This window comes from Aristolochia californica, unplaced genomic scaffold (assembly GCF_029961685.1).
Source record: "Aristolochia californica isolate CCGP_79_NKW_82.1479 unplaced genomic scaffold, dmAriCali1.0.hap1 SCAF_13, whole genome shotgun sequence".
NCBI lineage: Eukaryota > Viridiplantae > Streptophyta > Magnoliopsida > Piperales > Aristolochiaceae > Aristolochia > Aristolochia californica.
Window position 1 is genome coordinate 7,333,659 of NW_027181804.1, and position 25,180 is coordinate 7,358,838.

Below are 25,180 nucleotides of genomic sequence, written 5' to 3' on the forward strand. Positions count from 1 at the left end.
TGAACGAATCCAGTGCAGCGGTCTTGACACACATTTTCAAGTAAATGTGTATGTTTGATTAACTAAGAAAGTGGTAATTGATGTACTTAGAATTTTGTACGCACCCATTTTAACAAAAAATTGGTCATCCATTATTATTTCACTCTGCAGGTTCTGGCTCTGGCTAATCCTACGAACACAATGCTCTCATTCTCCTTTCCTGTTGCTTGTGAGCAAGGAAGCTGTTACATTCTCTTATAGGCTTCAATTGCAGGTCTGAAAATTGACAAGTTCTCACGGGCCAAGATGGATGCAACTGCTGATTTAAACCGACTCTCAATTTGTAAGATCGATTCAGCAGGGCAGACTAGTTATCTGCTACAACCACCACAATGTTACATGCATATGCTACAAATTTGTAGTTAACACTGTCCAATATTAAACTCAAAAACGGATCTGTGCACTCTTCGAGATCACTGCAGAACTGGAACAAACTTTGGACTGCCATATGCTACAGAACTCTGGTCCAACTGCCACTTAAGCCATTTTCCAACGTGTTGTAGTTGGAGATATCCGGCTAAACTGGAGTCACGCTGTTGAATGTATACGTCTGTTGTTATCACCGAAGGCAAAAGATGAAATGGTGTCCTATTGAGGGTTAAGATGCAGAGAAACAGGGCAAGTGGACGTCTTGGCACAGCTTTTAACCCTTTCATGGACATCCACTGCATTGAAGATGTCCTCTGCCACCAAATGATTATTCCTAAACACGTGTTACATTCACCACCCCTTCATTGTAAACAATGCTTTGTATGCTAACCATCCTTTCTGGTCTTAAATCGTTTAGTCCCGCATTCAAATTTGTTTGATTGGAACTGTCATTGTAAACACTAGGTGGTGCTTGACATACACATGAGTAAGGAAACTCAAGGAATTCACCTTTCCCTGGTTTCATCTCTTCTGATTCACCCATAAAATCTTTCTGACATGCCTTGACTTTCTTGGAAAATGTCTCCCAGTCCATTGTACTCCGAGCCATGAACAGTGAGCTCAGTTTCTTTGCGTTAGGTCTGATTGTTCTTTTGTGTCCCATGTATCTCCTGAGATTCATATCAACATAGAACATAATCAACTCTAAAGAAGCACATAATTTCACGGAATTCGGGGATAAAAAACAATATCTGATCTCCTGCGCTACCACTCATAGACGAACAAATAATGCTCCTAGAGAAGTAATAGTTTCCATCATCTCTTACTAATCCTTCACCAGTTTGTGAATCTCTCCACAGACAGTAATCTGTATGCCTCATCAGCTCATATAGTGTAGCCACATGACAAAAAAGGGAATTGGTACGAAGGAAACATGGAGCCTTACCTTTGACCTGCTAGGAGCTTGGCCATGTTGCCATTGTTATTGGTCACAAAGACATCACTTTCATTGCAAACAATGTAATCAATGGCGGCAAGTTGGGAAGAGAAGGATAGAAAGGGTTTCATTTCTTGGCCAGCAAGCATTTCTTTTGTGTAGAAATTTGGGAATAGCTCTCGCAGTGGTCTTAGAGTTTCTTCTCCACCATATATTTCTCCAGATGCAATATAAAGAAGTGTATCATTTCCAAAGCCAAGAGCCCTCAGCATTAAGCCCATTTCGTGGGGAGTGAGTGGACACTTGCCACGTTTCCGCTCTTCAGCTGGACTCGTTTCCTTTTAAAGATCAAAATAATGTCATTAACGAATAAGAAGAAAGAAGAGAGATTGCCACTTAGTTAACATGCCACATATTTGAATAATCTTAACCCCCTCAAATACAACTGAATTACTAGCTAAATCTAGAACACAATAAGCAACAAAACTTAAAAGAGATCGAGATGCATAAACAACTAGACGGAAAAAACTAGATCAACCATTTAAAAGCAATAACATTTAAAAAAATAGTATTACTCTAATTAACTTTAGAAGAAGGATAATTATCACAATTTTGGAATACCAGACATTCTTTAAAAAGTTGACTATTCAGATAGGACCATGCTGCCAAAAAAGATAAAAGCTTAAAGTGTTGAACCTCCCTCAACATGGCTACTGGCAGGAATCTGCCCAGACAAGCACATGCCTCCTCACAGGTTAACCTACATGTTGAAAAATAAGAACATGGGTATTTCAGTCAATTTATCTTGTCGTTATTTATATTTCTTGATGTAATCTTGTTCGACATGTCCAACTATGTCTATGGACCACAACTCATGCAAAAGAAGACATGTATAATAGGAGATATAGAGAATTAGGGTTTCAGGGTATTTTGTAAAATGTATTCAACCCTTATTATTAATAGAGGTTGGGGGACGTGCAGGTCCCCCAACGCAGTTCAGTTTCTCAATCTCTCATCTCCACATTCTCTCGCTCTCATTCTCTCTCTTCAACCCTCTTTCCTAATTTTTTCATAGTATCAGAGCAGTGCATCACATTTGGGAAGACCTTTTGTCAAGTTTTTATTTCTTTTGAAGCAGATATCTACATAGAAGGAAGGGATCTTTCTTCAGTTTTTCGGCTATTGGTTAGTAAAAATTCAATTTTTTCTCATTTTCTCTCTACCATAACCCTAGGGTTACTGGTTCTACTATTCCAAGAATAGATTATGATATTTAAACTGTCAAAAGAGGCTTTTTTATGTTGATCTCGAGATGTGCACCAAATTCCAGATCTGTCACTGCTGACATCATCTATTGATGTCAGTCCTAGTGCAGCTTTCAGTGCACTATATCTTCTAAATTTTATCCCTACGTTGGATTTTTTGGATTTCTTGACCTGCACACATCATCTATCTGCCCTAACTGTGATTTTACGTGGTAGGACCCACTTAGCTGGTTGATTTAGAATTTTTTGGAAGGTTTATTTGATCTATTTGGTATTCTTATATATCTGATATGGCTAATTCTGGTGAGGTTTATACTCCATCAAAGGAATCATATAATCTGGATAGTAAAGATATTATTAATATCACTTCTGAAAAGTTTAATAGTGATAATTATCTTACTTGGTCCAAATGTGTTAGAATGTACTTAAAAGGGCAAGGAAAAAAACTGAAATTTATTAGGGATAATCCTCCTGCCCCTCAAGGTGATGTTTGGGAGGCTGAAAACAATCAAATGATGACTTGGATTGTCAACAACATGGAATCTAATATCAAGAGCCATGTTATGAATTTTGAAACTACCAAAGCCATGTGGTTGTCTTTGGAAGCTTTTTATGGACAAGAGAGCAATTTTTCCAGGGTTTATGAGCTATATGCAGATTTCTTTAGCTTAAAAAGGGGTAATAGAACTGTGACAGACTATTATAGTTATTTTCTGAGTATTTGACAGGAAATTAATGTCTTTCATCCATTTACTACGGATGAACGAGAACTCCGAGAAATAGCAAAGCCAACTTCTTGTGAAAAAAATTCTAGATGGTTTGGGTGTTGAATTTGACAAAATAAAAACAAAAATTCTGGCCTCAGATGAGATACCTAACCTCTCTATTATTATTAATATGATATAGAGAGTTGAAAAGACTATTGTGTCAAGAGCTGTAAAGAGAGTTGTAGCTCTAAAACTACAATCCCACCTGGTGCTCTAGAAGAATTACAAAAATTAATCCAGCAGTAGCAACAAATCTCACAACGCATGGCACAACTATCTATTCCTTCTGCATCCTTGGTACATACGACTGCTCCCACAAGTATGTCTGCTAGGGATGGCATCGAATCGAGCCAAACCCGAACCTACCTATGTTTGAGCTGGGTTTGATTTAAATATATTGAATTCGAACTCAAGCCAAGCCCAACCTCAAGCCTAAAATTTTAATCGAGCTCCAACCCAATAATTTTAACCAAGTTCAAGCTCGAGCTCCAACTTCAGGATTTCATAATAATTTAACTGAAATCTATATAGTTGGAGTCCTGCATATATATATATTGGGAATTACTCTATTTAATAAATTGAAGGGCCTCCATACAGACCATTTTGACCTTCACAACAATATAAATACAACTCCCTTCTCATAGGGAAATCATTTTGACCAGATTTGTAAGTGATTAACATTAATCATTCACATCTCTATCATATGTAAGAAAAAGTCATAATTTCCCTTTTTTACAAAGATTCTTTTAAGTCAATTCCACCACAAAACAAATAGTTCACACTGTTTTTGCGTGAACACTAAGACTAATTGATCGACAAAAAATAAATTTGCACCTGCTAAAATAAAATATCCGACTTCTATTAAATAATCAAACACGAAAAAATCATTGAAATAACATAACTACTAAAATAGAAGTCGAACTAACTTTTGATTACGCAAAAATCTTTGACGAGTTTACGAAATAAATAGAGCTCAAGCCAGATATGAGCCACATGCATCACCCGATGAATTTTTCTAAAAAAAAAGCTCATTTTTTATAGTTGAAATATCCATTAAGAGTGGATAAAAACTGATTGCCGGGAACATAAGGAATCTGGCATATGTTTTCATCTCCTCCATGGTATTCAATAAAAAATGGGTTTCTGGGCAATGTGTTCAAATGAATCAATTTTTTTAATAGATAAGAAATTGAACGAATACGAGAAGCAGACTTGCAGAGTCGTCGTCCTATTCGAAACATGCATTTGTTAAAGAAGATGCATCCACACATTTAACTACTCCATCTTTTTCTCATTCAGTAAAATTTTCTTTTCCGCTTTTTTCATAAAGGCTTTCTTATACTGCATAGTATCAGCAGGGATTACATAAGAGACAAATAGAGGTCGGGATTGGAGAACCTCGGAGAAGGGACGTGAAGAAGTGGTTGAGACATTTTCAAAGCAAGAGTAAAAGTTTTAGAAAGATCCAGCTTCGTGCCTTCAGGCAGCTTCCAATCGAATAGATGTCAGAGGAGAGATAATTATTCCAACCTTTTGTACCTTTGGATTGTGGATTTATTGACTCTCGGTCTTTAATTCCAGCCCATCTTCCTCTTCGGAACCTGAAACCTCACTTTCGAATGTTGTTTTGATGATTGCTAGGTAAATGCAAGCAGCAATGGAGTTGGAGTTGGGAAACCAGAGCACCGTAAGCGGAAGGAAGAAGATCGGAGAAGAACATTGAAGAAAAAAAATGCAATCGATTTAATAACCAAAACTTACCTAAACAAGCAGATTTCAGTCCGATTTTTCTCGCCAACAGCAGCTGATTTTCGTTTGATCTTCTCGAGCATGAAATCCCCATTTCCCTAATTCCCAAGCTCGGAGTTGCCGCTGCCTGCTCCATATCTCCCTCATCCCTGAAATTTCTCAAGCCCTCGTTAAGTTAACGAGTTGGCTCGCGAGCTTCTGAACCGAACCACGGTTCGCTCGTGATCTCAAATTCAATTCAAGATCGAGATAAATCAAACTAAACCAAGCCAAGCTTGAGCTGCACACGAACCGGCTTGGTTCAATGCCACCCCTAATGTCTGCACTCTCAGTGTCTCATTCCCCATCTTGGGTCCTTAATTCTAGTGCCACAAAACACATGTCAAGTATGTCCTCACAATTTTCTAACTTAAAAGAGTTCACTCTCGTTAAGCATGTTAATCTTGTTGATGGGTCAGTTTCACAAGTACAGGCAATGGGAAGTGTTACTCCTATTCCTTTTCTTTCCCCTCAATTTGCATTGTTAGTTCCAAAATTTCCCTTAAATTTGCTATTCGTCAGTTAGGTGGCTAAGTCCATGAATTGTTCTCTAACCTTTTATCCTATTCATTGTGTCTTTCAAGATCTCGTGATGAGAAAGATGATTGGTTCCGCTCGTGAGAGAGAGGGACTTTACTATTTGGACAACCACAACCCAGACGATACTTTGCATGCACTACACACTGTTGAAGAGAAAATATGGAAGAATCTTACATGACTCTCACAATAAGAAGTCTTACAAACACACAATTATTATGGAAGGAGATCTCACAGAAAAGTTTCAGTTTAAAGGTGTTTTAGTTATGTTAGTCTTCTATTTATGTTGAGTTATTTAATTATACTAGGACTTATCTTTAAGTGTTAGAGTTTGGATGTAATTTGGACAAGGGTAGTTTAATTTTAATTGGATTCTACTACTTTCCTCTATTATAAATAGGGATTCATGTACTCTTGACACATTAAGTCAATGAAGTATTTCTCTTTTCCATAAATTCAATATGGTATCAGAGCAGGTTCTGTGAGTTGACTAGGTCAACCTACAAAAATAATGTGATCCTTTTCTGATCTATTATCTCTAGCAGTTTAGGTTTGTATCTATTTTTTTTCTCTTTTCAATCCCTATACCAGTTGTTTGCTTAAGAGTTTTCACCTCTATACTGAGTTTTTCATATTGCATATCATATATTAATGGAAAGATATTTGAGTCTACTTTCCATCGCAAAACAAATTTTGGCAATCGGAATTTTCTACAAAAGGAAATCAATATTTTCAATAACAGAGGTCAAACTACAAGAGAGGTTCGAGCAGCAGCAGAAAGTTGTTATCAAAAAGTCCGTATCAGAATACAGAATCATCAACAACTTTGTTATCTGATACAACAGCTATCTGTTCCGAGTTACCTGTGACTTCTACTTTTGTTCACTACAACGGTTGTGTTGCCAACTATTCTGATAGCATCACTAATCATCCGAGACTATCTCTACCGGTATTATCTCCGACCGTTATTGGTATCATTATCTTCCAAGCCAGCTGGTGGATTACATCCTCTTTGGCTTAATCACGATACTGCTAGCTGTTTTGATAAATGGATTTTCAGCAACAAAGCATTCGAAAGTTGTTGGACTTGGCTGATTGATTTCCAAACGTTACTGCTTCTTTGAGATCTTCTGCTATCTTTGAAAAATCTTTGTTGTTTAACCACTGCAAATATAATTTTCTATTATCCAGGCGAAGTATCTACAAATCCGCGTTATTATCTGTTGTTTTATTGTTGATTGATTTCCAAAAATTTGATCTTGATCTTACAACTATTATTTCGAAAACTCCTCTATTGTCTTCTTCGTATCTGCCTGGCCATTAGTCCTGTCATTCCGCTTGACTCTGCTGCTTGGTATCTTGCCAACGTGGCTGATTTCCCGGTATTGTTTGGATGACTGCTATATCTATCAAGATAGATCGAGTCCTTAGCGCCGGTGATTGCGTAGAGTGATCTTTTCTAGAGCCACGATCTTTGCTCTGTTGCGTTGTTTTGAATGTGATCTTCTCTGCTGGTAGGTTTATTTCGGGAAGATTGTCGAGAATATATTTGCTCTGTTCAAGAAGATTTACTACTGGTTCTTCGGGAGATATCTTCTCCGCTATTTTCTGAAACTCTGCTGCTGATTGATCTCCTTCGTCTTTGCAAATCCACGAGATTATTTTGTGTCGGTAATTGACTCTCTATAGGATTGAATTATTTTCAAAAAGATCAAGTTTATGTTAGTGTTGCCATCTCTGGTTTTCTGCTTTGTTTGAAAGCGAGGACGATGACTATTGCTAAATTTAATTTCCTAAGTTGGGAAGCACTGGATTAAATCCGGGGCATGCCTATCCTGACCCAACCCGGACCAGGCCGAGTTAACCCAACAACCCGAGAGTTGATTCCTTCTATTCTGTCGAGTTAACTCGGGCCAACTCGGTCCGGGCCAACCTGACTCGACCCACTTATTTTTTGCCTCGGTTATATGTGTTCGGGTCCCGAGTTCTATATATATTTCTTTTGCGACTCAATTATATTAGTCTATTATTTGACTCAGTTCGACTCGGTTCTCTATCTCCGGCTGGATTATAATCTTGGATTATTACTCGATTCCAACATACTATTTGGTGCAACTTATTTATTGATGGAGTTGTTGCCAGACTATTTCATGTGTCCTTATTACTCTTAAGGACTTTCATTATTTACCGGTTATCTACTACTATACTACTGCAAATTTGGTACATGTTATTTGGGCATTGGCCCATTTCTGTTGCAGCTATTGTGTCTCTTTGATTGAGATATTATTTTTGAAGAAAAACTCCTCAGTTGCTTGCCTTGGGTTCATTATTTGCTGACTATTGTCGGCATTGGTTTGTCTGATGCAGAATTTGAATTTCTTAGAAAAATAAAGCACATGATGGCCTCAACATCTCATCTTCCTCTTTACCCATTACCCATTGGTAATTTGGCAACCTTTCTCCTACCATCCATTATTTGACTCTCACATACCCCTTTGGGCCAACCTCTCGTGTATTACTTACCTTTTATATATATATATATATATATATATATATGTTTATATATTGGTGTTTAAGTTCATTGAGACTTTTTATATGTATCTGTAGGTCTTTTATTGCTGTCTTGTGAATGATAGGCATTACCCATGAAAAATAGGTGATTTGGAGAGAAAACAGAAAAAGGATTTTTGGAAGAGGGGCAGCTTTGCTGCTTTGGAATACGAGCCAGAAAGGCCCTTCCTGCTTTTTTATAATCAGTGTTTAAGTGAAAATTTACAAAAGGACAAAAATGCCCCTCAATACTAAAAATTACATATCTCCTAAAATACATGTCTAAATTGAATGAAAATTTAACTAGAGATAAAATAAGACATTCTCTATCCAATAGCCATACCAAAAGAGAAAAATGTAATATTAAAAATATAAGAAATGACCAAAATACCACTGAACTTGTATTTTAACAACCCACTTATCATCCATTTCTACCTTTGAGAGTCGGTGTCCTGGTTGGGACACCATGATGAAAGAGCTTATTACTACATATATGTTATTTGGTTCAAGCTGGGATCACTAGAGGGGAAAAGTAAACGAAGAAGCACAAGAAAGAAGTATTTTATTCCAAATGTTGTGGTAAGTTTTATGTGACCAAAATATTCAAAAAAGGGGGAGCACAAAAGACAAAGTTTTTGCATCTATAAAGAAATGTAATTATCAAAAAAAAAATTCAGGAAAAGAAAATTGAAGACCAAGAATCCTTTTCATTGCAAGCTGAAGTTATAAACTCCACTTTGAGGGGGAGTGTTGAAGAGCAAATATGGAAGAGTCTTACATGACTCTCACAATAAGAAGTCTTACAGAGCCACAATTATTATGGAAGGAGGTCTCACAGAAGAGTTTCAATTTAAATATGTTTTAGTTATGTTAAAGTTTTCTATTTAAGTTAAGTTATTTAATTATGCTAGAACTTATTTTTAAGTGTAACAGTTTGGGTGTAATTAGTACAAGCGTAGTTTACTTGTAATTGGACTCTACTACTTTCCTCAATTATAAATAGGGGCTTATGTACTCTTATTACATCAAGTCAATGAAGTATTTCTCTTTTCCATAAATTCAACACACACAATTGATTCACTTCTTCAGTGGCATCTCAAACTCGGTCATCCATCTCCCACAAAACTGATTCAAGTAGTTCCAAACTTACCTTCTAGTATTACTTTTCAGTGCAAGTCATGTCAATTGGGCAAGCATTACCGAAGGTCCTTTCCTGTTTCATCTGATAAGACAAATAAACGTTTTGAGCTTGTCCACTCAAATGTCTGGGGTCCTTGTCCTGTGACTAGTCAATTTGGTCATAGGTATTTTATTTCGTTTATTGATGATTTTAGTAGATGTATGTAGATTTATCATGTGAGAAAAATCTAAAGCCTTTGATGTATTTCAACTATGTTATAATAAAACAAAGAATCAATTTGCAATTTCTATCCATATCTTTCGTACAGACAATGGTCTTTAAGTTTATGAACCGTAAATTTGACTGTTTTTGTCAATCACAAGGAATCATTTATCAGACTTCCTGTGTGTTCACTCCACAACAAAATGGAGTTGTTGAACGCAAGAATCGTCACTTACTTGAGGTAGCTTGCATTATGTTAATTCATATGAATGTCCCTAAGCCATATTGGGGTGATGTTGTTCTTATTGCATGCTTTTTGATAAATAAAATGTCGTCTTTTGCTCTTGATGGTAAGATTCCTATTCAGATTGTTTTACCTACTACACCTTTGTTTCCTATATCATCTCGTGTTTGGGTGTGTATGCTTTGCACATATCTTTGATCCTTCTAAGGATAAATTGTCTCCACAGTCTGTTAAATGTATATTTTTGGGATATTCTTGGGCACAAAGAGGGTACAAATATTACAGTTCGTCTATGAGAAAAACATTTGTGTCTACAAATGTTACTTTCTTTGAGGATTTTTCATTTTTTTAATCTTCCAAATCTGAGTCAGTTCCATCTGAACCTTGTGTACGTAGTCCAGTTATTCCTATTCCAGTTGATGAATGCATTTCGACCTCACGTGATGCTCCTACTAAGAAACCACTGTTGATATATCAACGACAACAAATCCAGACCCCCTTCTCACACCAAACCATGATTCTTCATCGTTCCATGATCCTGAGGTAAGTGATCTTCACCTTCCTACAGCCCTTCGGAAAAGTGTTCGCAAAGGTACTCTCCACCCTCTATCTCATTTTGTCTCCTTTGATTCTTTGTCTAATAAATTATCGTAAGTTTGCTCTATCCATCTCCACTTGCACTATTCCTTCTTCAGTGCAGGATGTTTTGTTGACTCCTCATTGGAAGAAAACCATAGATGTTGAGATGAAAGCATTAATTGATAAAGGGACTTGGGAGTTATGTGATTTACCTCCAGGTGTTGTTGTGGTTAGCTGTTGGTGGGTCTATACTATTAAATATTTTTTATAGATCTATTGAAAAATACAAGGCTTGTCTTGTTGCCAAAGGGTATACTCCGACATTTGGTGTGGATGTTTTTGAGACTTTTTCTCCGGTTGCCCGCTTGTCTTCTATTCACATACTCATTTATGTTGTAGTCCACCAAGACTAGTCTCTGTTTCAACTGAATATTAAAAATGCATTTTTATATGGTGATCCTGAGGAGGAAGTCCATATGGAACAACCTCCAAGGTATGTTGCCCAGGGGAGACATATGTATGTCAACTCAAGAAGGCTCTTTATGACTTAAAACAGAGTCCACAAACATGGTTTGAAAATTCTAGTCAAATAAATATATACATGAGATTTCATAGAAGCCATTGTGATCACCCACTATTTATTATGAAATTATCGTCTGGAATAATTACTTTATTGGTATATGTAGATAATATCATCCTATTTGGGAGTGACAGGTTAGGCATTGAAAAAGTTAAATGCCATTTGGTGAATCACTTTCAAACTAAAAATTTGGGTCAGCTTAAATATTTCTTGGGTATTAAAGTTGCAAAAAACAAGGAAGGCATGGCTTTGACTCAGAGGAAATATGTCACTGATATACTTCAAGAGTATGGACTTTTGGGAGCCAAACCTACGGATACACTAATGGAAGTAGGACTTGATCTTCATGATGATCAAAGTCCAGAATTGAAAGATAAAACAATGCATCGGAGACTAGTAGGCAAACTCATTTATACTATGGTTACTAGACTAGACATTTTATTTGCAGTGAGTGTAGTGAGTCAGTTCATGAAGCATCCACGTAAGATTCACCTAGAGGTTGCACAGAGAATCTTGAGATATCTAAAAGGAGCACTAGGAAAAGGTCTTCACTTTAAACCTAATAATCACTTGAAGATTGAGGTTTTCTCTGATGCTGACTATGTAGGTTCCAAGCTTGACAGAAAATCAACCACTGGATACCGTGTATTTCAGGGAGGAAATATAGTCAACAAAAAGAGTAAAAAATAGAATGTTGTTGCTCGATCCAATGCAGAAGCTGAATATAGAACAATAGTCCACACTATCAGTGAGTTAATGTGGGTAAAATCTATTATCCAAGAATTTGGCCTCGATCAGAAGAATCTTATGACTATGTATTGTGATAACCAAGCAACAATTTTCATTGCAAGCAATCCAGTCTTTCACGAAAGAACGAAGCTTATAGAGGTAGATTGTCATATCATCCGAGATGCAGTAATGAGGAAAGAGGTAATTACTCCATATGTTCGGTCTGGTGGTTAACTCGGTGATATATTAACTAAAGCACTGGAAAAATGTGAATTTCTGAACTTCTGCTACAAGCTGGGACTATTCGACATATACTATCCAACTTGAAGGGAAGTATTGAAAAACAAGTACAAGAGTATTTTGGTCATTTTACCTTATCATTATTTATATTTCTTGGTATAATCTTGTTTTACATATCCAACTATGTCTATGGACTAAATTTCATGTAAAGAAGACATATAGATTAGGAGATATAGGTAATTAGGGTTTTTTACTTAAATAAGGGCATTTTTGTAAATTGTACTCAACCCTTATTATAAATAGAGGTTGGGGGATGTGCAAGTCCCCCAATGCTGTTCAGCTTCTCAATCTCTCCTCTCAACTTTCTCTCCCACTCATTCTATCTCTTCAACCATTTTTCTTCTTAACTTTTTCATTATACTTTGCCATGAAATTCAACAGAATGCTTTTAGAAAGGCGCTTTTATATCATCCAACCATAACTCTGGCATCAAAACCCAGATGTCCGAAACAATCATAAACAATTTCAGTTTATGCACAAAAGCTTAAAGTTACTCACAGGCAGATTAGGCCACTGTTTCCGGATTTTAGTCAGCTCACTCCTTTCTTTGTCCCCTCCACCATAATAACAGCCGGAAAATGCAAGCATATCAGGTTCAAACCTGTCAAGGCAAAAAATGAAGTAAAAAACTTGTCCTAAGATCTAATATCATCCACAAGATATGAGGAGCACTGGAACTACATTCCGGGGCTATAATATGCAATTTTTTTCTCAGAAAATTACTTCAGAGCAAAGGATAGATGTGGAATTAGGATTTGGAGGAAGCAAGCAAAACATTCCCAACAGAAAGAAATCTACAGTAAAAAAGTTAAAAGTGTAAACAACAACACTGGATTACGGTGACTAAAATATAAATAAAAAATGTTTTCCCTAAAGTTTCATCCACTATTGGGACAGTCATTGAGAAATCTGTCCGTATGGGTCTATCCTGGACTCGCAAGCAAATTCAGTGACTACGATGCTGCTATCTTACGACAACTGGAAAACAGTGGCTGGTTTTACTACACAGATTAAATCAGAATGTTGAATGGGCACCCCCTCCAGTGGGCATCCTTAAACTCAATTTTGATAGAAGTACATTAGGAAATCCTGGATCAAGAGTGAGACGGGTTTTTCGTAATCCCTTACAAGGAATCATCTTATATTGTGAGAATTTCACCATGCCACTGATTGTCAAAGGCGACTCCAAGATTATTATAAACTGGGTGAAAGGGGAATCTCATCCACCATGGCAATTTGATTGACAATTTCATCAAATAGCAAAACTAACTCAAGCTAGACAAATTAGCTTCATGTATGTACTAAGATCAGGTAATACATTAACTGGGTGAAAAGGGAATCTGATCCACCATGGCAATTTGACCGACAATTTCATCAAATAGCAGAACTAACTCACAGACTAGACAAATTAGCTTTATGCATGTACTAAGATCAGGTAATACATTAGTTGATACTTTAGCAAACGAAGGGAGAACACATCAACAACTTATTATCGCTAGATCCTGATATTGTGATATTCTTTTTGTTTTGATGTGAATGTTAGATTTAGGATCCCATGTAACAAGTAATAAATAGAGAGGAAAGAGTTATAAGAAGAAGAGAGAAAGAGAGAGTGAGAAAAGAGTAAAGGAGGATTAGGGTTGGGTCACGTACCTAATCCTCCCCCTTCACATGTATTTATAATATTGTACAACTTACAAATTACATCAATGCCCTTTACCCTAAGACAGTGGAAATGGACAAGAAATAAATATAATTTATATCATTGCCACTATACATGGATTACATCTTTCAACAGTGAATTTTGTATATTTATTATTAATAAATATCCTGCTATTTAAGAAAAAAAAAAGAGAGAATGATGTCTTGTGAAAGAATGTCTGTACCCAAGACTGCAGCATCTGAATCAATAACACATAAAACACTTGGAATGACAAAAAGACAATAGGAGAATACACATCACATGGAAAAGTGATAAGACTGTTCTTGATGTAACATTCCCTTTATATGGTATGTAAGAATACAATTGGAAACAATAATTGAACTACAAGCACATAATAGTGATATGCGAGAATTCAAAGTCCTCTTTTAATCAAATCCTAACAGAACAGAACCAAATTTCTATTTTCTGAAAAAAAAAAAATAATAAATACCTCAAGTGTACTGCAATGAAACGTGGGCTCATCTTCCGCGTTTTCTTTACGATCTTTTGACCGATCTCTCTTATCGGTTTTACATATCTCAAGGCATGAAAGTTTACTCGGCAACGTAGCTTTTGCAGTTCCTTATCAAGAATGTTTGAGAGCCTGTAATCAAACTTAGTCAATTGCACAACCTGCTAGACAAATAATTAAGGTCATCAGTATCTATTTGTATGCCCAAATACACATAGTACTACAGTGTGATTTGTTTTTTAAGGTAGCATTTAACAGAAGGACATTTAAAATACCAGGCTGCAGAAACAGGACTGCTTCTGAAACTCACATATAAACTGTAAAAAAGTTCAAGCAATTTTTTATTTGATTTACGAAACATAAACTAATTAATTTTCTCTTTGAAGTATAAAAGAGTGAGCAAAAGAATGCAAATTTACACCAGACAAAATTATTGAATGCAAGTCCAAATATGGAAGGGACAAAATTTTCTATTTGTTTATTGTTTTTCCCACATTTATCATTAAAACAAACAGCCTTTTTAATTCTTCAAGCAAAATGCCAGAGTAGCTCTATGGAAATTATATTTTGTGATGCTAATGACCAAGTTAAACAATGAAATGTGATACACCACATCCAACTTCAACAGAAAAATCTGAAATGAAGAGCAGGTAATAGCCTCCTTACAGTCCTCCTCAAAAGAATTGGCAGCACTTGATCTAGGTAATACTCAGGAACTGATCTCCTTGGAACACGCATAGTGTATGGAGGTTTCTCCATAGATCTCATGACCTTATCAGGAACTCTTTTGACAATAGTAACATCCTTCGAGAGGGCCAAAATGAACCAATCAACATCAAAAATGTTCGAAAAGTCGCTGTATGTCAAGAATGGCTTTTGTCATGACAATGATAGCAGTAAAATTACTACGAAGTCACTTTCAAAAGGGAAGCCAGAATACCTATCATCCTTCCAAAAGGAATAGTGATCCAGCTCTGGCACAACTAAAGTGGCATTCAGAATTCGAGCAACAACAACTGCATCTGTTATCTGTATGCAGAAATGCTGATTAACATCATTAAATAAAAAACATGACACTATATAAATTGAAGATGAAAACAACAATGAACATTTTATTGTTGTAATCCATCATAAAAATGTATTTCATGACTGAAAATAACCATTTGAACTTTAAGAGTTGTTGCTTTGCTAACACAAGATGCATAAACATCAATATAGTATTAGTGACGATTGAGAAAGGTTATACTTTTGTAGTCCCATGTGTTTTCCTGAGTAATTTAGAGAATGAATCCACATCCATCATATCATGAGATAAATGTTGGTAAGAGATTGGATTTGTTTGACTCAAAACTGCCGCATCATAGTCAAATATTTCTTTGCTTGTGAGTGTATGAGGTTTGTTTTACTGAAAACCATCTCAGATCAGAAATCTCAAATCTCAAATACACATGAAGTTTACTCACCCCAGTTCTTTGTTGGTTTAGTCCTCCACTTGTTGCAATAAGCAAATAGCCATTGGAGAATCTCTCATGGACAGCAGCTATTAAAGATGATTTATAAAAAATAGGAGCACCAAATGATTATAATTAGCTTCCCAGTAAAGATAGTAAAACATTTAAGTGAAAAAGAAAGACCCAAAAAGCAAATCATACCTAGGATTGCTAATGTGAAAAGAAATAACCTTGAAAACTACCCAGTAAAGGCTACAATAGTGACTTGAGCTTTTAGAGATCTTTCAGAACCGATAGACCATTCACAACTCCGTTTGAACCAATCCATAGATGAAGAGGAAAAAAGTGTTTAATTGGGCAGTCTCCTATTAGAAGAAAAACAATTGAAAGGGATGAATGTGATGAAAGCAAATATTGGTGGTGAAAAAGTATAAAATTGAAGAGTGTAGAGAGAGGAATTGAGAAGGAGAAGGCGAGAGAGATGAGAAAAGGGAGAGGTCTGGAATGACTCTCGTTGGGGATCGTGCTCGACCCCCATCTCCTTTATTAAGTGGATTTAAACCAGATTATAGAAATACCCCTATACACTTAAACCCTTATGAAAAAGTTAAGAAGAGAGAGGGTTGAAGAGAGAGAATGAGAGGGAGCTCGACCCGCATCTCCTTTATTAAGTGGATTTAACTCATATTATAGAAATGCCCCTATACACTTTAACTCATCTCCCTATTTCAGATCTCTCCTTCTCTCCCTCCCATTTCTTCTTCTTCTTCTTCTTCTTCTAAATTATTCTTCTCAATTCCCCTACTTCTCATTCCCAACTCTTCTCTCTTTCTCTCTACTTTCTTCCTTCGTTTTCTAATTCCGTCAATTAATCGACATTTACATACAACAATTAAAATTTGCGCCTCATCCTGCATCACCTGCCTTGCTTCTAACTACTTCAATACCCAAAAAATACTTGAATAAACCCAAGTCATCAGTCTGAAATGATTTAGCTAGATGTACCTTTACCTCCTCAATGCATGTCATATCATTACAAGTAAAGATAATGTCATTTACATATATTAGTAGCATCAAAATACTAGACAATCTCTTCATGACAAAGAGTGAATTATTATAGTGACTTTTGGAAAATCCAATAGACATGACGACCTAACTAAATTTCTCAAACCATGCTCTAGGACTTTGAATGAGGCCATACATAGCTTTCTTGAGCCTGCATACCTTGTCAATCTCCCTAGAGCAAGTTGACACAATGACTACCCCTGGTTGATCGTTACTGATATCAAGCTCCAGACAGAAGATAGTCAGGCAACTAGAGAGAAGGTCTCAAACACATCTACGTGTAGCCCTTGACTACCAACCGAGCCTTGTATCTCTCAATAGATCCATCGGTTTTATACTTCACAGTATATACCCATCTATACCCAACAATTGTAACACCGAGGGGCAGGTCATGCAATAGTCACGTGCTTCCTATTCAGTAGTGCTTCCATCTCAACATCCATAGCCTACTTCCACTGAGAAGAGGAAAAGAGTGTCCTACATAGAAAAAGGAATAGTGCAAGAGGACAATGACAAGACAGACTGTTTATACTGGTCAGAGAAAGAATCAAAGAAAACAAAGTTGGAGAGAGGATAATGAGTACCTTTTTGAACACCTTTCCAAAAAGCAATAGGAAGGCGTAGATCACTTACCTCGAGATCAACAGACAAAGGGGGTTTATGGTTTGATGTGGGAAGGGAATTGTTGATCTTTCTATAGCAGCATCAAATGGGAGCAAGGACAACAATCTCTGGACCTATAGTAGATGGAGACACATCTATGGAGGATGAAAGGAAAAATGGATTATCTTGCGAAAAGTCACATCAACAAATGTCTTCTTAGTAGAAAGACAAAAACATTTGTATCCCTTTTGTGTACGTGAATATCCCAAGAAAACACACTTCACTATACGAGGAGATAATTTATCACTGAAAGTACCAAAATCATGTGCAAACATATGCAACCAAAAACCTGAGGAGACAACGCAAATAATGTGATAGAAGATATTAACAATTGTATAGGGATTTCATCACCTAGAATAGAGGAAAACATCCTATGAATGAGAAAGCAAGCAGTAAGAACCACATAACCCCAATATAATTTGGGTACATTCATATGTATGAACATGGCACAAGCCACTTCTAAGAGATGACAATTCTTACGTTTAGCGATACCATTTTACTACTGGGTAAAGACATAGGATGATTGATGTATAACACCATGATTCTAACAAAATAGATCAAACTTCTGATTCATGAATTCCACGACATTATTAGTGGGAAGTACGCAAATAGAGGCAGCAAACTGATTTTTTATTTCATTATAAAAAAGTTGGAACATATCAAATACTTTAGATTTCTCTCGTAGGAGATACACCCAAGTACATCGACTAAAATCATCAATAAATGAAAAAAAAATACTTATAACCAAAAACACTTGGCATTGGACAAGGCCCCCAAGTATAAAAATGAACAATATCAAGCAAGTGGCTGCTTCTGGATTGACTTATGGGAAACTGTATCTAGTAATGCCAGATGATAGGAGTCACATTGAAAGGAAAGACTAAATGGAAATGTAGGAAAGAACTGGATCAACTTCGCCGAAGAAGGATGACCTAACCATAGATGTCACTGTAAAGGTGAGACTGCATAATGCAACACTTGTAAAGAATCCTATGAGTGGATCTAATAGTATAATCCACCTTTCTCATGCATGAACCAATCCTCCTCGTGAGATCTTGAAAACACAATGAGAAGGATTAAAAAATGTAGAACAATTCAGGATTTGGTAAGTTGACTAACTGACAATAGATTGAGAGGAAATTTACGAACGAATAGCATAGACTGAGGTGAAATGAATGAAGATGGAACTAATGTACCCATTCCTCGAACTGATGAAATGGACTCATCAGCCAAGGTGACATGTGTAATAACAGCAAACTCATTTAAATCAGAAAACAAAGAGGACATACCTGACATGTGGGTAGTAGCTCCCGAGTCAAGAACCCAAGTGGAGGAAGGATGTACATGAAATGCAAACATACCTGAACTAGCCAGAGTGGTTGTAAGAGTGGAAGATTGAGCCATAGATGTTGAAGATGAGGCAACAATGAACTATGCCTTACACTAAACTAGTTGTTGCATTTCACCAAATGCCCCAGGTACAATATTCACTATAAGTCCAGTAGATGCTTTTGTGCTCTCATGAACAAGAGTGTTAGCCCAGATAGGATTTCCTAAATTTGCCCAAAACTTGTCAAAAACATGGTTGGAACAGCCACAATGAATACATTTTTAGTCAGGCCTACTAGCACCCTACCTCTGCCTAGGCTATCTCTTCCTCTGTCTCTAGCATTTCCACTTCGACCTATAGTTGATTCTCAGTTATCCAAAGTATCGACTCTGCATGCAAGACTATGCTAAAGGTAGTGGACTTAGACTATACATCCTCTGAGGCTAATAATTGTGCTCTAACTGCATCAAACTCTGACCCAAGTCATTCAAAATTTTTGCAATGTATAATTGTCCATGTTGTTTTCTAGATTCCCTTTCATAAAAAATAAATGGATAGAAAACGTTTCTTTCCTACAGTATACCCACTAGTTCACTCTAGTATTCTGTAACAAATCTCTTACCTCTCTTGAGGCTAAACAACCTGACATATATCTCATAAACTCGTAAACAATTGTTCTCCTGAGCATAAATAGATTCTAAGGATATCCATATCTCATTAGTGGTGTCAAAATTTATAATCTAATTCCTCAAGTTGGAATCAATATTGTTCACGTGACTATATTCAACTTCCTAGTCATCATTCAAAGGGACAGGAGGATCATCCCTAATGAACTTGGATTTCCTCTTAGCCTTCAAATATATTCCAACTGAGATAGTTTTGACCATTCAATCTCTCAGAAGAAATTAAAATCACATCTTTCCCCTCTAAATTTCTAGATTCCTTTGATGGGGTGCTAATCTCACCAGAATCAGCCATTAGAGTAATCTAATAATCACTTCAATCCTAACTTCACTTCTCACTGACTTGTACGAATACCAGCTAAATGGGCCCCACTTCAAAATTAGGGTTAGGCAAACACTATAATGTGTGCCAACCACAAACCTATGCAGTCAAAATAGCATAAGCCATGAAAACACCAAAAATAGAGTTGACATCAGCCAATTAACAGATGACGCAGGGAGAGAACCCAATATTGTTGTGCACACAATGCAAAGAGGGTAAATTTCAACTCAATGAACCCTCACGAGACAGTAATCAGCCACAAAACTGCTTAATATGTAGTAGGAACTATCAACCCTAAGGTTACAATAGAAGAACACAAAAGTTCAGACTTTTATTAACCAATCAACCAAGGAATTGAAGAATCTCTTTCTTGGAGGTTGTTGGCATCAAAGGAGGAGGATTGATGAAGGATAGAAGCTTCCAAACAAGATCTACTGCTTTTATACAATGAAAAGTATAAAATTGAAGAGTGTTAAAAGAGGAATTGAGAGGGAGAAGATGGAGAAAGAGATGAGAAAAGGGAGAGGTCTGGAATGACTCTCGTTGAGGATCGTGCTAAACCCCCATCTCCTTTATTAAGTGGATGTAACCCAAATTATAGAAATGCCCCTATACACTTAAAAACACTTACACCTTATATCTCCCAATATACATGCTCAAATTCCATGAAAATAAAACTAGAGACAGATCTTATCATAAAGAATAAGATAGTATAAACTCTAGACATTAAACTAATGTAAAAAGACAAAACAAATGCCAATAATGCAAGTGAGAAACATTTCCTTGGGTGGCGCTATGGTTTTAGGGAGTACAGGTAAGGGCCTGGAACTGAACTAGAAAGAAAAGAACGGAATTGTATTAATCCATATTAAAATATTACAAAAAAGTGGACCAACATGATTCACAGCAACAGAAAAACTCTAACTCGATCCAGATCAGTTATTCATCAGGATAGACATCTGATGGGCCAAGCTAACTTCCTATTCAAAAATGTCCAAGTTATCAACCTTCCCATTTTATTGTCTCTTTTAATATATTTATTCAGGATAGGACCAATGTATGCTCATTCGATTCCATTTACACCATAAATGGATATTAAACAATAAACAATTTCATCATTTCTATAGATATTTACCAGTAAATGACACCTTATTTACAATTAGATGGTAAAAGTGATGACTGGATAAGCAAGTCAAATTGCTCCACTGAGATAGTATACTGCCCAAACATGGAAGCATTAGCTGAAGAATACAAGGAAAAGTTGGATTCATCAACAAAATTTGAAGTTTTCTGAAAGAAAGCAGAAGAAAAAAGGAAATATAAAAGAAAACAGCCTATACTTTCTCTTTTTTCAAAGTCGGCAACTATCTAGTTCTTGTTGTTGCTCAATCTGAACATTGACAAGTTTCTATTCGGCAGAGTCTCCAGTCAGAAAGCCTTTTTTCTGGTTTATATGTCAATAGTAGCCGCTTGTTTTAGAAAAGTCTACATCGGCAAGTTTATGATTAGCAGTTTCTTTTCAAACTACTTGTTGGAATTCTTTCCATGGCTAGTTGCTCAAGTTTAGGAAGTCAAAAGTTCAACTGAGAGTAGGTAATTCAGTTTTTAAGGCAATTCCATCATGGTGATATCGCTTAATTTAGCAAATCTAGGAAGATATAAATAAGGGATCTGCTATAACTTAGATCAATCTTTAGTATATAATACAATTAAATCCAATAGCTGAGACAGCTACTTTTGTCTTTTGCTTCTTCTTTTTTCTTATTGTTTTTGGTAATATGGAGAGCAATTTCTTAGCTTTCTACAATAGTGCTAGCTACAGTTAGCTACTGCATAGCCTCTTCAATATCTACCCACTGAACTAGAAACCTAGAAATTTTATGTACTTGAATTTACAACTAGTTACTCAAACAAAAGGTATATCATCCAACGTTGCTTTTAATCACTCTTGTGGTCTAACATCCTATCTGTATGTAGGTTCAGGACTAGTGGGAGACTTAAGTTTATGTACAAAGGTAAAGTAGCATAACTGCTACCAACCAGATGAACTGAAGTATGAATTCTAACTTCTGGCTGAAATGACACAAGTAAAGCACCAGAGACTTCACGACAGGATCGCCCGTGATAGAAACTTAGATTGCACATTTTAGAATGTAGTTGCTTAAAATATGTGGACAGCTAGCTTACAATTCGTTTTCTAGTTGAAGGAATCTTGAAATTTCATAGGATTCAGTTCCTCCCCTGTCATCAAATATACTGAGAATTCTAGAGACTGGTATCATACCGTGAGCTGAATGACATCAGCACAAGGCAACAAAGTTATGAACATCAAGGTTAAGGGCACAATTAAAGAAACAGTTAGAGAACATCTCCAGAGAGAAGATCCAAGACATTATTGATTTCTTGACGAGTCTGTGTGAACCCAAATACCTAAAAAAAGAAAATCGTAACAGTGAAAGCGAAGGATTGATATCCACAAATTTTAACAGCCCAAGACCTTTGTCTAAAGAAAATATTAATAAGTTACAGAGGGATAAAAACTACTTCCATCAACAGATATAGAAGAAAGGTAAAAATCAAACATAAATTGCACCTACAAAATGAGAAAGAGCTTACGAGCAAAATGATGGCTTCTTTCACTACAACCATAGAAGAACTTAGAATGTTTTGATTTCCATATATCAATTTGGGCTCGATGACCACTGGCCTGCAAAATTTTAAATATCCCAGATTTTAAATAGTAATATGGACTAAAATATGACACACCACTAAAATCCATACCATCATAAGAAAATATAAAATAAAATAATGAAGTAGGAATAGTAAAGAAGAAAAAGAAAAGTAAAATTACTGATCGTCTTAATGTGAGTACTAGTCCCTGAGAGGTTACAATCAAGAAAGATAGATATCAATTTCGTGGACTGGTAGTAATGTAAAAAAGTAAGAAATTCCGACAAATGAAATATAAACATGCAAAATCAAACAGAACCAAGAATGGAACAGATGATTGGATTTTAGTGTTTCAGAAAACTAGGTTCTCTAGAAGTAAGCAACCTGTTTCTGAAGGTTAGGGAAAAAGACCAAAAAAGAAAATGGATTTATAGTGGAGACGGAACGATTTCCTACTTACGTAACCACCTCCTACGCTCTCTGACTATAACAAGAATTACATGTTGTCAAGATGGAAAGAGTTTCATCAACCTTCAGCGCTACAAAACTTATAAGGTATTTAGATTTTTTATCAGTTCCATATACCTGTGACAGAGCTTAGATTTTTCGACACGACCGAAAGCATCGTATAAACGAAGTCATGCACTAATCAAAATTATAAGGTAATACCAAAAAAGAGTTCAGAACTCAACTTTATGATTATATCTCATTTATTAATGACAACAAAATAAATAATATATGTTACTTCCGAAAAGTCAGGAGAACATACGAGTTCGCGATAGAAAACTTTTCGGAAATCTGAAAACAACGCAAGCAGACAATATGTTGAGCCAGATTTAAATTCTACAGAAAGAAATAATATACACATCCACGAAGCGAACTTCATTCGACCTGCAATTAACACCTACCGGCGTAGAGTACAGAGGTCGTTCCATCACATGCTGAGAGTACCACTCAATGTCAGAGGCCACATGACCGGTGAACAAAGAGATCAAACCGAGACTGAATAGAAGCAGACCGCACAGAAAAGTCCTCGATGTTGCCCTCCTAGGAAACCTCCAGTTGTGCTGAAAATGATTCCGTGAGGCAGCCATTGAAGAACAATCCGTCTCTGAAAATAGAACAAGTTCGAGAGAAGCTACTATGCTTATTTATCTCAACCGCAAGATGGAAATAAAGAGATCAACTATTCTGGAAGTATAAACGAGATCCACCATCTTTTTCAGCCAGCCATTGAAGGTATCAGACTGTAAATGCTAGAAGTAATGTGGATTCACAGAGTCTGCTTAAAAAAACGTACAGTGCGGGAATTGAGAACTTGAAAGTTGAAACTACCGCGTCTCCGTCTCCTAAGCTCCCAAGGTTGGTTAAGGTTTTGTCGGGGAACGGGCGGGAACGGGGATGAGTCACTGGAATTCTTGGGGGCCGACATATGGGATGCATGTCTTTTGGAATCTTCCAGACGTTTCTTAGGCGGTCAATAAGACCAAATACGAATTAACGGTTTTGATTTTGTATCTAATTAGGTGTTAACTAAAAAATCAAAGTATTTTCTAATAAAAAGAATGTAACAAACTAAACCTCAAATTATTAGGATTTGGTTTCCACTGCGATCTCTGTTTTATTACTTTAATTAAACAGGTGTAACTCGGTTTAAAAGTAATAAATAGTATAAAATGTTATAACACTCGGGTTAGTCCACAATGAACTGGAACTTTAAATTAAGGGGGGGTTAGTCCACAATGAAGTAGAATGAATCCCCCCCCCCCCCTCGTGCATTATTTAGATCATCACAAATAAGGCGTTAGTGTAAAAAAACTTGAATTGAAGTGAGATTACACCATTTCATTTGCCCAGGTAAAAACGGAAGAAAGTTGATTCCTACCCTTTTTCCGAATCATTCACTTACCACGAGCAACGGCGTCGCTTCTTCTCCCCCCCCCCCCCCCCCCCCCCGAAACAAAAAATCCCTCTCATTTCCTCTTCTCCTCTCCTCTCGCTCAGCCTTTGTCTCCCGACGATTTTCTTCCCCTTGTCTTCGCTCTCTCTGCTTTCTTTCGTTTTCGCTCTCTACTTTCTCCATTCGCCCCAACTTCATTCATCCCGTCCCTCTCGCTGTGCAATACCTAGGGTTTTTGCCATTGGCATCAGCGATTCGCGGGATTTTAGGGTTCTTACCGAGTCTATGATGCTTCGGAGAACGGATTGGGACAGGAACCTCATCGGCGCAGAGCAATGGAGGGACATTTGTTGTCGTGAGGTCAGTCTTCACGCCGTAACAGAATTTCACGGCGGTTTCGAAGGTCTCAGAGTTGCCTGGGAAATCCAAAATCGAAGGTCTCGAAGCCGCAGGGCTCTTCGACGACGACGACGACAATGACTTATTTTTTTTATTTTTTTCACTTTTTAAAAGTTTATTCTAATAACACGTAATTAGTATATTAATTTATAATAAACTTTAATTATGAATTAGTTTAATTATAATCAAATTTAATCATGAATTAGTTTAATTATAATAAACTTTAAACCACTAGATTTACATTTTGTGTTAATATATTATTAATTAATAATACGTAAATAAATATATTATGTTATTGATAAATTAATATATTTATTTATTTATTATGTATTTTCATTTTGTATTAAAATAGTGAGTTTTAATGTTAAAAACTATCTTATGTCATTACAAAATAATTTATTTATTTATTATATTTTTATGTTATTTTAAAAAATTTATTTATTTTAAATAATATATTATAGTCACACGTAATTAGTATATTAATTTATAATAAAATG

General features: G+C 36.3%; 1 protein-coding gene across 1 annotated transcript; it reads right to left on the reverse strand.

Moving 5' to 3' along the window:
* Nucleotides 1–229: 229 nt before the first annotated feature.
* Nucleotides 230–23,509, reverse strand: LOC137948233 (O-fucosyltransferase 29-like). The gene is made up of 9 exons (XM_068794239.1): nucleotides 23,293–23,509; nucleotides 22,331–22,421; nucleotides 15,664–15,740; nucleotides 15,141–15,229; nucleotides 14,867–15,056; nucleotides 14,180–14,361; nucleotides 12,525–12,627; nucleotides 1,355–1,683; nucleotides 230–1,079 (listed from the first exon to the last, which is right to left on the reverse strand). Exons 1-9 carry the CDS (start codon nucleotides 23,476–23,478, stop codon nucleotides 743–745), a joined length of 1,584 nt encoding a protein of 527 aa, XP_068650340.1. The 5' UTR covers nucleotides 23,479–23,509; the 3' UTR covers nucleotides 230–742.
* Nucleotides 23,510–25,180: the final 1,671 nt, after the last annotated feature.

Excerpts from the sequence above, each read along its gene's own strand:
- LOC137948233 (XM_068794239.1), bottom strand. The coding sequence starts at position 23,478 with ATGGCTGCCTCACGGAATCATTTTCAGCACAACTGGAGGTTTCCTAGG. Across the intron at positions 15,741-22,330 it reads AAGAAGCCATCATTTTGCTC|CTGCTGTCCATGAGAGATTC; the intron begins GTAAGCTCTTTC and ends CATCTTTAATAG. Across the intron at positions 1,080-1,354 it reads AAGCTCCTAGCAGGTCAAAG|GAGATACATGGGACACAAAA; the intron begins GTAAGGCTCCAT and ends TATGAATCTCAG.